Genomic DNA, 15,215 nt, shown 5'->3' on the forward strand with positions numbered 1-15,215 from the left:
CACCCCCTTTCTTTGCGGAATCACCATGGCGGCTGGGGTAAGTTTGCCGGCGCTGGTGGTTCGGGTCATCCTATCCACCGCCATCCTTTGCCCGAGTGGGGCCAGTCGGCGCCAGAGGAGTTCTGAGGCTGAATGGGGAACTGATTCTGGGTCTACAGACCGTACTGCTGGAGAGCAGGGTTCCTACGGCCTGGAGGGGAACTGAGGCTGGGGCTCTCGGAGGCCAGAGGTGGAAGGGTCTGGGGAAGAGGAGAAAAGGGATGCCGAATCTGGGCCGTCCGAAGCCTGAAAAAGGGGTTCGGCTCTATTGCCGCCTTGAGGCGTAGTATCTGGGTAGGTTGACGAACTTCTGTGACCGTTTTGTGGAGTAACAGCGGGGACAGGGTGAAGAGCGGGTCTTTGTAGGCAGGTCCGGCTGGCACGGTTAAAGGTAGTCTGTCAGGGAGGTTTGGGAGCGAGAGGATTCTCCGGACAGTGAAGTCAGACCAATTGGAGTCCGCTGGCCAGCTTAATAGAGAAGGCAACGCTGGGGAACTTGCTGCGGGACAGGACCGGAGGGATGGTATGCGCGACACGGAAAGAAAGGCTTTTGAGGGAGAGGAGTTGATTTAAGAAGACGGCATGCCATCCCCTATCTCTGGCCACTCTGAGAGGAACTAGAAATCTCTCGATCGTTGTGCGTTCCTTAGAGCAGCTGAGCAGTAGAGTAGGCAGGCGCTCGGAACCATCAATGAATGAAACGAGGGCTCCGTGAAGGGAAGGGAGTATGTTTGTAGGCAGATGGAGTCTGATGGAGCTAGAAGTTCTGGATTTCTTGGGAGATAGATTTGAGGGAAAGAGAATGCTTCTAGAGGTGTCCTTAGGGAAGGTCAAATCTGTCAACAAGCTTTATTTAGCAGTTGGTGTGTAGTTCTGTTCTTGGTATTTCGGAGGATTCTGATTACATATGACAAGTGTTAAAGGACTTGGTTCACCAGAGGAAGTAAAAGGGTGAGTTGAACACATTGGGATTATTCAGGCAAGTCATCCTGGGGAGTGGCATTTAGGACTGGGACCCTAATGCTCTTATTAATTTTGTTCCTCTCTTTCTTTCATAGACCCTGTATACGTATCCTGAAAACTGGAGGGCCTTCAAGGCTCTCATCGCTGCACAATACAGCGGGGCTCAGGTCCGCGTGCTCTCCGCACCACCCCACTTCCATTTTGGCCAAACCAACCGCACCCCTGAATTTCTCCGCAAATTTCCTGCCGGCAAGGTGAGTTGGGAGATGGGGAGTGTCCTTCGGTTCTGAGAAACGAAGGCCTGGGATTCTATCATTCTGGAGATGGCCCCCATCTCTAAAAGAGAGCTTCCCATGTTATTTTCTTCAATATTTCAGTGATTTTATTTTGAGATAAATGCAGATTCACATGTAGTTGTAAAAAAAAAAAAAGTACAGAGCTATTCTGTGACTTTATACATTCACGAGTTTACTTTGTGGGAAAGAGAATGAGTTTTGACTAAGCATTTTCAGTGCAAATGTATCAGATTGTCTGTTATGGGCAGGATTCTTACCCCAAGGGGTTTACAGAGATAGGTGAAAAAACATGCTAAGAATGGAGGAGATGAAGTACTATGTGGATCTGGGTCACACACTAATACTTGCACTGATACATTGATACAGGAGTTACTTTTGGTCTTCTGCTTGTTTGATCCAGAGATTTCATACAAATATCTTGTAATATTCAAATCTATTGTGCTTCCTAGTTAACATTGTGAATTCAGATTGCAAAGGATGCCCAGCTCTTGAAGTATTTATTTATGGTTCTTGAGTATCAGATAGTATGGAGAGTTTGGATAGTGAGGATCGTCAGTCTTACATAAGTATTTTTATCCAAAGCAGTTTGGCTTCTGGTATTGGGTAGGGAGAAATTTTGTGTGTTTTACCTTATCTTTTCACTGCTTTGTCCCCAGGTTCCAGCATTTGAGGGTGACGATGGATTCTGTGTGTTTGAGAGCAACGCCATTGCCTACTATGGTAATTTGCAGGGGTATATGGGAATGGGAGAATTTGGAGGTGAGGGTGTACAAGAGGGTGTGAGCGGGGATGGATATGAAGGAATTCTTCAGGACCTGGACTGGTGTTGGCATTCCCCCAGAGTTCTGACCTTTGTGTTCTGCCTCTGCAGTGAGCAATGAGGAGCTGCGGGGAAGTACTCCAGAGGCAGCAGCCCAGGTGGTGCAGTGGGTGAGCTTTGCTGATTCCGACATAGTGCCCCCAGCCAGTACCTGGGTATTCCCCACCTTGGGCATCATGCACCACAACAAACAGGTGAGCCTTGGAACTTTGGGAGAAGCCAGGGGCAGGGGTGGCCTTAGCTCCTGGGTGTTGGGAGTAAGAAATAAAATAGGTTGAAAAAAAGGTGCCAAGGATATATAGGCAATGAGAAGACGTACTTTCTGGGGTACAAGTTTGAAGTAGTGGGCAGTTGATGGAGGAAGTGTCTGTCATGAGTGGTCACAAGAGGGATTGCTGCTGTGAAGAGATTATACCAAATGGTAAAGGGGGTGGCTGGACCAGAGGACCTCTAAAGTTCCTTTATGATATATTTAGAATGATCCTAGGGTCTGTCTCCATTGAAAGAGGGTGAGGGTGAGCTCAGACTTCTAGGTGAAATAGCCTTCTTAGTTCTATTAATTGGGGAGGTGAGGGAAAGGGATTGGTACCCACTGATGAGTTTTATCATGTTGAATCACTAGGCCACTGAGAATGCAAAGGAGGAAGTGAGGCGAATTCTGGGGCTGCTGGATGCTCACTTGAAGACGAGGACTTTTCTGGTGGGCGAACGAGTGACATTGGCTGACATCACAGTTGTCTGCACCCTGTTGTGGCTCTATAAGCAGGTGAAGTTTATGGAGAATCTATTTGGCAGAGGGTAGATGGGGATTAGAAGCAAAGTGACAAGGTATCTATGTTACCCTGTATTCTGCTGAGGGCTTGGAAAACAGCTAGAGCTGGGTGCAGTGGCTCACACCTGTAATCCGAACACAATGGGAGGCCGAGGTAGGCAGATCACCTGAGGTCAGGAGTTTGAGACCAGCCTGGCTAACATGGTGAAACCCTGTCCTTACTAAAAATACAAAAATTAGCTGGGTGTGGTGGCGCACACCTATAGTTCCAGCTACCTGGGAGGCTGAGGCACAAGAATCACTTGAACCTGGGAGGTGGAGGTTGCAGTGAGCAGAGATTGCCCCACTGCACTCCAGTCTGGGCAACAGAGTGAGACTTTGTCTCAAAACAAATAAACAAACAAAAAACAGCCAGGAATCCCAGGACTGAATACCATCACTTGCTTTCCCTTGTCTTAAGAAGTTGGGTAATGTCTTGCCTTTAGTTCCTGTTTGGCAGCTAAGATGTTTAGTTTGTTGCCATATTTCTTGGGAAGATTGGTTATTCTTAGTTGTGAAGACAGAGGTGATGATGGTGGCGAAGCATTAAGATCTTTTTGGAGGCAGGCCAGGCACTGTGTCTAACACCTATAATCCCAGCACTTTGGGAGGCCTAGGCAGGTGGATCACTTGAGGTCAGGAGTTTGAGGCCATCCTGGCCAGCATGGCGAAACCCTGTCTTAAAAATACGAAAATTAGCCAGGCGTGGTGGTGGGCACCTGTAATCCCAGCTACTTGGCAGGCTGAGGCAGGAGAATCACTGGAACCCATGAGGTGGAGGTAGCAGTGAGCCAAGATTGAGCCACTGCACTCCAGCCTGGCGGACAAGAGCGAGACTCCATCTCAAAAAAAAAAAAAAAAAGGCTCTTTTGGAGACAAGTACAGGTTGAAGCCTTGGCTTCATTGTTTACCAGTGTAGGTAAAGAGTTATTTGTGGGTGAATTGCTTTAGTCCCCGTTTTTTACTTTTTGCAATCTATAAAATCAGGGTAGTAATAATCACTGTCAAGGTTATTGGGTCAAAAAAGAATGACATGTCACTGGTTTCCAAATAAAAGCTCTTGGACTCATGCTGGTCCAGAATAGTAATGTGATCATAGCAAAGAGAAAAACACTTACTGCATGCCAGACCCTGTGCCAGGGGCCTCATGGGGATCATCTTAGTGAGTCTAATAAGTGGTAGAGTAGAATTTGAACCCAAGTACTGTGGAACCAGCACTCTGATTGCTATGTTCTGTTTCCATGACAAGATTTTTTTCCTCTTCTGATCTTTGCAAACTAAAAAATAACAACAGTTCTACGCGAAGCTGTTTATTCTTATTTGTCTTTGACCGTGGCCAATACACCAGACACTAACTTTAATTTGAAGGACTATCCATTATTCTTTTTTTTTTTTTTGACAGAGTCTTGCTCTGTCACCCAGGCTGGAGTGCAGTGACACGATCTTGGCTCACTGGAACCTCCACCTCCCAGGTTCAAGCAATTCTCCTGCCTCAGCCTCCCAAGTAGCTGGGATTACAGGCATGCACCACCAAACCCAGCTAATTTTGTGGTTTTGCCATGTTGGTCAGGCTGGTCTCGATCTCTGGATGTGAGGTGATCCACCCGCCTTGGCCTCCCAAATTGCTGGGATTACAGGCATGAGCCACCGCGCCCAGCCAGGGCTGTCCATTCTAAATCGGTTTGAATGTTCTTTACTTTTTGAAGTTTGATGGGTGTGTGTGTGTGTGTGTGTATAGTATGGCCAATGTAGATAGTAAATATCTATAGTGTTTAGATTTTATTTGGCAAAATAAGTAGTTGATACCTCTCTGTGGGTCTCAACCTTTTTTTTTTTTTTTTGTGACGAGGTCTCGCTCTTGTCCCCCAGGCTGGAGTGTGATGGTGCGATCTCGGCTCATTGCAACCTCCGCCTCCCGAGTTCAAGCGATTCTCCTGCCTCAGCCTCCCGAGTAGCTGGGATTACAGGCATGTGCCACCATGCCCGGCTAATTTTTGTACTTCTAGTAGAGGCGGGGTTTCACCGTGTTGGCCAGGCTGGTCTCGAACTCCTGACCTCAGGTGATCCGCCCGCCTTGGCCTCCCAAAGTGCTGGGATTACAGGTGTGAGCCACCGCGCCTGGCCGACATGTGAAATTTAAAAGATTGGAAACAGTAGCTCTGAAATAGTTTTCTAAAGGAGCAAGACAATTATTATTCCTACTCCTAAATAGAGGATGGACCCAAGCGTCCATCCATTAAACTGTACTGCACTGAACAAAAAGATTAGAAAAAGAAATGGAGGCGGGGTGTGGTGGCTCATACCTGTAATCCCAGCACTTCAGGAGGCCAGGGTGGGAGGACTGCTTGAGCATACGAGTTCAAGATCAGTCTGGGCAACATAGTGAGACCCCATCTCTATTCCATCTCTTATTACTTTTTTTTTTTTTTTTTGAGACAAAGTCTCACTCTGTCACCTAGGTTGGAGTGCAGTGGCGTGATCTTGGTTCACTGCAACCTTCTCCTCCTGGGTTCAAGTGAGTCTCCTGCCTCAGCCTCTGGAGTAACTGGGACTACAGGCGTGTGCCACCACGCCCGGCTAATTTTTTGTTTTGTTTTGTTTTTTGAGACGGAGTCTTAACTTTGTCACCCTGGCTGGAGTACAGTGGCACGATCTCTGCTCACTGCAAGCTCCGCCTCCCAGGTTCACACCATTCTCCTGCCTCAGCCTCCCGAGTAGCTGGGACTACAGGTGCCCGTCACCACCCCCAGCTAACTTTTTTTATTTTTAGTAGAGACGGGGTTTCACCGTGTTAGCCGGGATGGTCTTGATCTCCTGACCTCATGATCCACTTGCCTTAGCCTCCTAAAGTTCTGGGATTACAGGCATGAACCACTGCGTCCAGCCTCTTAAAGCGCTTGTAAAAATTAATTTACTTGGGTCGGGCACGGTGGCTCACACCTGTAATCCCAGCACTTTGGGAGGCCAAGGCAGGCAGATCACTTGAGGTCAGAGTTTGAGAACAGCCTGGCCAACGGGGAAACCCCATCTCTACTAAAAATACAAAAATTAATTGGGCATCGTGGTGGGCACCTGTAGTCCCAGCTACTCAGGAGGCTGAGGCACAGGAATCACTTGCGAGAATCACTTGAACCCAGGAGGCAGAGGCTGCAGTGAGCTGAGATCATGCCATTGCACTCCAACCTGGGCGACAGAGCGAGACTCTGTCTCAAAAAAAATAAAATAAAAAATAAAAAAATGAAGAAATGGGAAGTAATCCAGGGAAGGATGATGTTGTATGACGCTGTTGTCTATAGGGTTTGAAAAGAAGGTGGGCACTGGGACTTAGGTAGAGCAAGGGTTTTTGCTGTGGACAGGGCCTTTCCACTGACTTTGTTTCCACCCTTATGTCCTGGCAGGTCCTAGAGCCTTCTTTCCGCCAGGCCTTTCCCAATACCAACCGCTGGTTCCTCACCTGCATTAATCAGCCCCAGTTCCGGGCTGTCTTGGGGGAAGTGAAGCTGTGTGAGAAGATGGCCCAGTTTGATGGTGAGTCTGAGGAGATCAGGAGGCATATGGCCAGGATCAGGGTCTGGTTTGCTCCGCATCAGCCCCTTGATTTCCTGTCTTGCTTTTGGGTTATAGGGATCTGCAGAATGTAGGGTGTCAATGTAGTAATTAATATTATGTGCAATTTGTTTCATGCACACTCATACCCTAATTTGTATTAGTGTGTAGAGTTGGGATATAAAGTATTTGTTGCTAAGGGTGTGTTCTTGCTGGAGGACATACAGTGAACTGATGGGCTGTCTGGAGCCTAGGTTCCTTACTTGTCCCATTCGTCAGTTTCCTCTGTTACTCTGCTTACCCTGCGTGGTTTTGGAGGGGTGTGGAAAGAGGCAGAACATTCATTCACTTTCCTCCCTTCCTCTGCACCAGCTAAAAAGTTTGCAGAGACCCAGCCTAAAAAAGATACACCACGGAAAGAGAAGGGTTCACGGGAAGAGAAGCAGAAGCCCCAGGCTGAGCGGAAGGAGGAGAAAAAGGCGGCTGCCCCTGCTCCTGAGGAGGAGATGGATGAATGTGAGCAGGCGCTGGCTGCTGAGCCCAAGGCCAAGGACCCCTTCGCTCACTTGCCCAAGAGGTAAGGATATTGGAGGGTGGAGGGTGTGGGACCAGAGAAGGCCTGTTCTCACCTTTATGTGTCTGTCCCCCTTCACACACAGTTAGAGCCAGAATTTTAGGTTCATATAAAGTTAAAGGTATATTTTAGTTGCAAATAAAGCAGCTTTGTAGGCTGATCATCAGGAATTGGGCAAATTTTGATTGTGGAGAGCAAGTTCCAAATACAGCCAGTGCTGGGGAAGATTGAACTCCTATTCCAACAAAGACAGGAACAGATTTTCATACAGTGGTAAACTGGTTTTGAGCAAGCTCATTTGACCATTTGAGAGCTCTGAGAACAAATACAGGGAGAGGGGTGGGGAAGAAGAAAGTGCAGACAGCCTTGGGTGGCGCTGTGCGGCTGGCTGTGCCGAGGCAGTGGATGCCAGAGCAGGGTCCTTTGCATTGTTTTGTTTTCTGTTTTGCTGAATCAGACTGTACAAAAATTGCTCACTAAGAAAAAGGATGAAGATCATAGCTAAGTAGTGTCTGTCTAGTTCATTGTTCCACAACTGGGGGGAGTTAAGTCCCCAAGTAGAAGAAAGTAGGTGTCCTCTGTATGCTTTTTTCAGTTAAAGGCAGGGGTTCTTGGAAAAAATAATATAATGAAAGCGAGACTTTCGGCGTGAAACAAGTAGGACACTGAGTGCCTGCCCAGTCCTCTGGGATGGAGTCAGTCTTCCATCACTGCTCCAAGTCATTTTATTGAGAGTTCAAACAGTATGAGAAATCTATATTCGGTGGTCACTTTGCTTTGAAACTTCTCTTTCTCTGCATTTTTTGCTCCCGCTCACTCCAAAGCCATTCATCTTTTCACTACTTGGTCTGTTAGGGTTTACATTTGACCTTCTCCCATTTTGTAATGACTTTGATGCAGGGTGAACCAGCCTAAAGGAGCATCCACTGGTAGGGACACAATAGCTGTGCATAGAGTTGTGAATTACAAGCATTGCACCAATGGACAGGAGCAACTTGGGGTGTAACTGAAAGTTCTTACTCGGCCGGGCGCGGTGGCTCAAGCCTGTAATCCCAGCACTTTGGGAGGCCGAGACGGGCGGATCACGAGGTCAGGAGATCGAGACCATCCTGGCTAACACAGTGAAACCCCGTCTCTACTAAAAAATACAAAAAACTAGCCAGGCGAGGTGGTGGGCGCCTGTAGTCCCAGCTACTCGGGAGGATGAGGCAGGAGAATGGTGTAAACCCGGGAGGCGGAGCTTGCAGTGAGCTGAGATCCGGCCACTGCACTCCAGCCTGGGTGACAGAGCAAGACTCCGTCTCAAAAAAAAAAAAAAAAAAGAAAGTTCTTACTCACGGGTACTTTGTGCAAGACCAGGAAGACTCCATCCAGATGCAGGCACTCTTTAAAGATGTATTTTTTGAACTAGTGATTTGCCTTGAATTGAGCACAGGTGCAGGTCAAGAGTGAGGAGGATTTTTGGTGTGTGTAAATAGGTCATGATAACTAACCCAAATTACGTACTGTGTTGTAACTCAGACGTTAATTATTAGCTAGAGATTTTCACATATAGTAGGTCAGTACTCTGGGCAGGAAATAAATGAGGCAGTAGTAAACTTAAAATCTTTAATAAACTTTACATTTTCTTAACATGCTTTTGGGAATGTTTATTAGTGTATATTTGTTGGGTTACCATGATGTCCTATAGGGCTACCAGAAATGCTTTCCCCAAGGTTTTTTGTTGTTGTTGTTTGTTTGTTTGTTTGTTTTGAACAGGGTTTTACTTAGTCCAGTCTGCAGTGCAGTAGCATGATCACGGCTCACTGCAGTCGCCTGGATTCAAGCGATCCTCGAATCCTCCTGGATTCAAGCGATCCTCGAATCCTCCTGGATTCAAGCGATCCTCCCACCTCAGCCTCTGGAGTAGCTGGGACAAAGGCACCCACCACCACACCCAGCTAATTTTTTATTATTTGTAGAGACTAGGTCTCACTATGTTGCCCAGGCTGGTCACAAACTCCTGGGCTCAAGCGATCTGTGGCCTCTCAAAGTGCTGGAATTACAGGTGTGAGCCACTGTACCTGGCCTTTTTTTTTTTTTTTTTTTTTTTTTTTTTGAGACGGAGTCTCACTCTGTCACCCAGGCTGGAGTGAAGTGGTGCAATCTCAGCTCACTGCAACCCGCTTCCCCGGTTCGAGCGATTCTCCTGCCTCAGCCTTCCAAGTAGCTGGGACTACAAGCGTGTGCCACCATGCCCGGCTAATTTTTTGTATTTTTAGTAGAGACGGAGTTTCACCATGCTGGGCAGGCTGGTCTCGAACTCCTGACCTCGTGATCCGCCCACCTCTACCTCCCAAAGTGCTGGGATTACAGATAAGAGCCACTGCTCCCAGCCTTTGTTTTGTTCTGTTTTGTTCTGTTTTGTTTTGTTTTCTGAGACAGAGTCTCACTCTTTTGCCCAGGCTGAAATGCAGTGGTGTGATCTCTGCTCACTGCAGTCTCCGCCTCCCGGGTTGAAGCAATTCTCCTGCCTGAGCCTCCTGAGTAGCTGGGATTACAGGTGCGCGCCACCATGCCTGGCTAATTTTTGTATTTTTAGTAGAGACAGAGTTTCACCATGTTGATCAGGCTGGTCTCGACCTGACCTCAGGCAATCCGCCTGCCTTGGCCTCCCAAAGTGGTGGGATTACAGGCGTGAGCCACCGCCTCCGGCTCCCCCAGCATTTTTAGTGTCCTAAAAGTGATGTCCTAAAAGACCAAGCTATCAATGTCCAGGTTTTAATTCTAGTTCTTTTAAGACCCAGCTAGGTGAAGCACGGTGGCTCACACTGCTTGGCAGGCTGAGGTGAGAGGGTCACTTGGGCCCAGGAGGTTGAGGTTGCAGTGAGCCATGATCATGCCCCTGCACTTGGGTGACTGAGCAAGACCCTGTCTCAGAACAAATAACAAAGCTTGCACAGCTCAGGAAGGTGTGAAACAATTCCTAGCCCCACTTTTGGTGTGGTTGAGGTTTTAAGAGTCCTCAGATGAGGTCTCTTATGCATTTGGAAAGGAACCTGGGACCTCGGGTTAAAGGACAGATCCTCTGCTTTGCTACAGTGTAAACTTGGACCAGTCATTCTACTTGGTCTCATCTGTAAAGAGAGGGGAGGGTCAGGGTAACAGTTCGTAACTCATGGGTTATAAGGATTGAGTGAAATTGATACTCGTGGCAATATTTATGCTACGAACAGTAGAACCAACTAAACATTCAGTTTAATGTTCAGTGTTTAGTAGATTTGTGGCACAATCCTGCATTAGAAGATTATTTGGCCATTAAAATGTTTGCAAAGAATTCTGTTTTTGAGGTAGGGGCTTGCTGTGTTGCTTAGTCTGGTCTCCAACTCCTGATCTCAGGTGGTCCTTCTGCCTCAGCCTTCTGAGTAGCTGGGACTGCTAGTGCAAGAAATTGTTTTGCTTTTTTGACAGGGTCTTGCTCTGTCTCCCAGGCTGGAGTGCAGTGGTGTGATCTCAGCTCACTGCAACCTCTGCCTCCTGGACTCAAGCAATTATCTTGCCTCAGCCTTCTGAGTAGCTGGGATAACAGGCGTGAGCCACGGTGCCCAGCTCCTAGCTAATCTTAAAATTTTTTGTAGAGACAGGATGGCAGAATTCTTAACACTATGGATAGCATGTCACAGTAACAACAAAGTATAAGCACAAAACTGCATATGTCATGGCTACATCTTTGGAAAATCAAAGGCTATAGGAAAATACATAAAAAGATTATCCTGTTCGTTGGCATTATAGGTGATTTTTTTCAGTCAGCATATATATATATATATATGTATATGTACACACACACAAATAGAGAGAGATGGAGTCTTGCTCTGTTGCCAGCCTGGAGTGCAGTGGTGCAATCTCGGCTCACTGCAGCCTCCATCTCCTGGGTTAAAGCAAGTCTCCTGCCCCAGCCTCCCGAGTAGCTGGGACTACAGGCGCATGCCACCAACTTTTTATTTTATTTTATTTTATTTTATTTTATTTATTTATTTATTTTTAGTAAAGATGGATTTTCACCATGTTGGCCAGGATGGTCTTGATCTCTTGACCTCATGATCTGCCCACCTCGGCCTCCCAAAGTGTCGGGATTACAGGTGTGAGCCACTGCCTGGCCTTTTTTTTTTTTTTTTTTTTGCCCCTAGACGGGACTCTTCCTCTATCGCCCAGGCTAGAGTGCAGTGGCATGATCTCTGCTCACTGCAACCTCTGCCTCCAGAGTTCAAGCAATTCTCCTGTCTCAGCCTGCCACCATGCCCGGCTAATTTTTGTATTTTTAGTAGAAACGGGGTTTCACCTTGTTGGTCAGGCTGGTCTCCAACTCTGCACGGGAGGTGATCCACCCGCCTCGGCCTCCCAAAGTGCTGGGATTACAGGCGTGAGCCACCACGTCCGGCCAGTGTATGTGTTTATAATTGGAAAGAAAGAAAACAGATCTCCAACCATGGAGGGAGTGACCTCTGCTATATTGATGCTGGCATTCTTGGCTCAGTATGCCAGATTGCTTTTAAGATAACCTGAACCTAAGGGCTTTCCAGCATCAGAAAACCTCGAAAAAGACTAAAGCTTGTTTATAGGCAGAGAGGGACTAAAGGACATGGGTGTAAGATTTGGGGTGGAGGCCCTTTGAGAATGTTCATTGCTTACATTCCTGTTACAGCTTGTGTAACCTGAAGAGGCCTGTATGGTGGGGGGAAGAAACTTGGATGAGTCAGTGACTGAGTGTGGTTCATGGAAAACAGCCTGGAGGGCCTGAACAGGGAAGAAGAATCCTCACTCTGTCACCACCTGGGGGCAGTAGTTGTCCATGCCCTTCCTGGGGCACATCTCATGAGCCCCTCTTTGAGTTCACCCTCCACATGCCTTGCATACTTACGCAGAGGAGTGTCCTAGGCCCCTTTTCAAACCCCTTGAGCTCTCTTCCCTCATAAGGTCATACACATCTGCCAGCGCAGTGACCATTTCCTTTATATTAGTAAAGCTGAAAAGAAAGCACCCTTCACTTCTCTTAGCCTGGCAACCCTCCTCCTTGTTGACCCCCATGCTTTCTTCCTCTTAGTACCTTTGTGTTGGATGAATTTAAGCGCAAGTACTCCAATGAGGACACACTCTCTGTGGCACTGCCATATTTCTGGGAACACTTTGATAAGGACGGCTGGTCCCTGTGGTACTCAGAGTATCGCTTCCCTGAAGAACTCACTCAGACCTTCATGAGCTGCAATCTCATCACTGGTAAGAGAGCGGGTCTGAGACGAGGAAGGAGAACAAAGAGTAGCAAGTGCTGTGATTCCAAAGGCTGAATGTTCTTGCTTGCCCCTTCAGGAATGTTCCAGCGACTGGACAAGCTGAGGAAGAATGCCTTCGCCAGTGTCATCCTCTTTGGAACCAACAACAGCAGCTCCATTTCTGGAGTCTGGGTCTTCCGAGGCCAGGAGCTTGCCTTTCCGGTGAGGAAGGTGGAGGAGAGGAGTCTCTTTAGGGTGGGGCAGGGGTATAGGAATTATTGTGTTTTATTTCTGAGCTGATGGACGTTGAGAAGGGTGCAGGAATGCTTATAGGAAGGAGCAGTTCATGTTCATAGTAGACCTGGGGTCTGATGACATGTGTTTGAGCTGGAAGTAACACAGGTGTGGGGTGGTGTCTCATAACTTGACCACGTGCTGGCTTTTTATCCCCAGCTGAGTCCAGATTGGCAGGTGGACTACGAGTCATACACATGGCGGAAACTGGATCCTGGCAGCGAGGAGACCCAGACGCTGGTTCGAGAGTACTTTTCCTGGGAGGGGGCCTTCCAGCATGTGGGCAAAGCCTTCAATCAGGGCAAGATCTTCAAGTGAACATCTCTTGCCATCGCCTAGCTGCCTGCACCTGCCCTTCAGGGAGATGGGGGTCATTAAAGGAAACTGAACATTGAACCCTTTCCTGTCCTGCCTCCTTTGTGAGTGGTGGCGTCTCCAAGGGGAGTAAACATGTTGAAGCAGGGTACTTTCTGTGTTTGCAGTACCTCGATATGCAGGAGAGAAGACTTCAGAAGAACAGAAATAGAGGCCTGTGTTCACTTGTGATTTTAATTACCCTGCCTCCTACGGTGATGACTGTCTTCTAGCTGGGAAAGAGCGGAAGCAGTTGGGGCGGATAGTGACATGGGGCTTTGTGACTACCTAATTCGTAGGGGTCAGATTCCAGGCCTTTCCCAGTGAAGGGAGAGAATAGCTGCTAATAACAAGAGCTAACATGTATAATTCAGAGTGCAAAGAAACTTTACATTATTTCCTATAACTGTCCTGTGAGGTAGGTAGCTGACAATATGCAAGGGTTGTAGTTTCTTTTGTTTTGTTTTTTTGAGACAAGGTCTGGCTCTGTTGCCCAGGCTGGAATGCAGTGGTGCAGTCTCAGCTCAACCTCCGTCTCCCAGGCTCAAGCCATCCTCCCACCTTAGCCTCCCGAGTAGCTGGGACTATAGGTGTGCACCACCACACCCAGCTAATTTTCTTTTTTTTTTTTTTTTTTTTTTTTTGTAGAGATGGGGTTTTGCCATATTGCCCAGGCTGGTCTCAAACTTGAGCTCCAGCGGTCGTCCTGCCTTGGTCTCCCAAAGTGTTGGGATGATAGGCATGCATCACCATGCCTGCCCTAGGGCTGTAGTTCAGATGCCTCAAACCTGCAGGGCAAGGCATAGACTACTCAGAACAGGCACTGGCCTGGCCCGGCCCGTTGGCCCTTTCCCGGCTGCATTGTCAGGCTGGTGGTATCCCTGATTTCTAACGGGAAGCGTAGGGGTTTAGAGATTTCACTAACTTGCCTGTGATCACACATTTTAAGTGTTAGAGGCAGAGTTTTGAACCCAGTGGGTGTCACTTTTTTTTTTTTACTTTAAAATTTTTTTGGTAAAACTGGGTCAGGAAAATGTTTTAAATTTTTTTTATTAGAGAGCAGGGGTTCTTGCTATGTTGCCTAGGCCGGAGTACAGTGGCTGGCTGTACACAGGCTCAATCGTGCTATAGTTTTGAAGTCCTGGTCTCAAGTGATCCTCCCGCCTCAGCCCCCTTAGTAGGTGGTATTATAAGCGTATGCCATCACGCCTCGCTTGGGTGTCACTTTTTTTTTTTTTTTTTTTGAGACAGTTTTACTCTTGTTGCCCAGGCTGGAGTTCAATGGTGTGGTCTCGGCTCACCGCAACCTCCACCTCCTGAGTCCCGCTTCAAGCAGTTCTGCCTCAGCCTCCTGAGTAGCTGGGATTACAGGCACATGCCACCATGCCCAGCTAATTTTTGTATTTTTGGTAGAGACAGGCTTTCACCATGTTGGCCAGGCTGGTCTTGAACTCCTGACCTCGTGATTCGCCCACCTTGGCCTCCCAAAGTGCTGGGATTACAGGCTGAGCCACTGCGCCCGGCGGGTGTCACTCTTGAAGCCTGTGTCCACGCCCTGCTGCCTCCTAGAAGGTAGAGTGGTTGTAATTGTCAGCTAATATCCTGCTCAGGCCAAAGGTTACCCTTTTTTCCCCTTTGAGCTTAATTTTTATTATATCCTTTTCAGATTTTCTTGCTCTTCTGTCTTTTCTGAAGATCGTTGAAGATCTCCCTGTAAATGTAACAGTTTGGGTGAAATTGGAAACCTCTAGATTGAGTCACGTTTTGAGGCATATGCAGAAACGGGTGACTGCCTTTGGTCCCCAGCTTACGGTTTTGTGTGTGGTTTTTTTATGCTGTTTCTTAGTCCAGGCACAGAAAAGGGCTCTTGGCTTGGATGGGGAAGCCAAGTACATAGCACGGGTTGGTAGTTGGGAGGGGATTGGGCTGTCATCTGCAGCTGAGCACGTTTGACCTGCCGTTGGAGTGGGCAGTGAAGAGTTGTGGTTTAGAATCCATATGGGTGGGGATGGGCTGATGCTTGCTCAGACTCTGCTCCCTGGCAGCTGATCTTGAACTGGGTCCAAACTTGATACCTTTCTTCTGAGCTTCCTGGGCTCTTGTTAGCTACGATGTAAAAATGCTAGGTCAGGTGGTGCATTGACATGTTCCTGTAGTCCTGGCGACTTGGGTCGGGGGATGGCTGAGGCCAGGAGTTGGAGGCCTTAGCAGTGCTTGCCATGATTGCAACTGAACAGCCAATGCACTCCAGCCTGGGCAACACAGACCCCCA

At 47.8% G+C, this 15,215-nt stretch overlaps 1 protein-coding gene across 2 annotated transcripts; it reads left to right on the forward strand.

Moving 5' to 3' along the window:
• The first annotated feature begins 6 nt into the window (after nucleotides 1-6).
• On the forward strand, nucleotides 7-12,985 carry EEF1G (eukaryotic translation elongation factor 1 gamma). 2 transcript variants are annotated; one of them, XM_077961491.1, is made up of 10 exons: nucleotides 7-37; nucleotides 1,098-1,256; nucleotides 1,955-2,018; nucleotides 2,170-2,312; nucleotides 2,741-2,884; nucleotides 6,328-6,457; nucleotides 6,848-7,052; nucleotides 12,130-12,302; nucleotides 12,393-12,561; nucleotides 12,698-12,985. In XM_077961491.1, exons 1-10 carry the CDS (start codon nucleotides 26-28, stop codon nucleotides 12,750-12,752), a joined length of 1,254 nt encoding a protein of 417 aa, XP_077817617.1. In that variant the 5' UTR covers nucleotides 7-25; the 3' UTR covers nucleotides 12,753-12,985.
• The last annotated feature ends 2,230 nt before the right edge of the window (nucleotides 12,986-15,215 follow it).

The sequence above is a fragment of the Macaca mulatta genome, chromosome 14 (assembly GCF_049350105.2).
Source record: "Macaca mulatta isolate MMU2019108-1 chromosome 14, T2T-MMU8v2.0, whole genome shotgun sequence".
Lineage (NCBI taxonomy): Eukaryota > Metazoa > Chordata > Mammalia > Primates > Cercopithecidae > Macaca > Macaca mulatta.

What these genes read in the sequence shown, in the direction of transcription:
- EEF1G (XM_077961491.1), top strand. An exon ending in TGTTGTGGCTCTATAAGCAG is followed by an intron (nt 2,885 to 6,327) that starts GTGAAGTTTATG and finishes ATGTCCTGGCAG; the next exon opens with GTCCTAGAGCCTTCTTTCCG. An exon ending in CTCTTTAGGGTGGGGCAGGG is followed by an intron (nt 12,562 to 12,697) that starts GTATAGGAATTA and finishes GAAGTAACACAG; the next exon opens with GTGTGGGGTGGTGTCTCATA.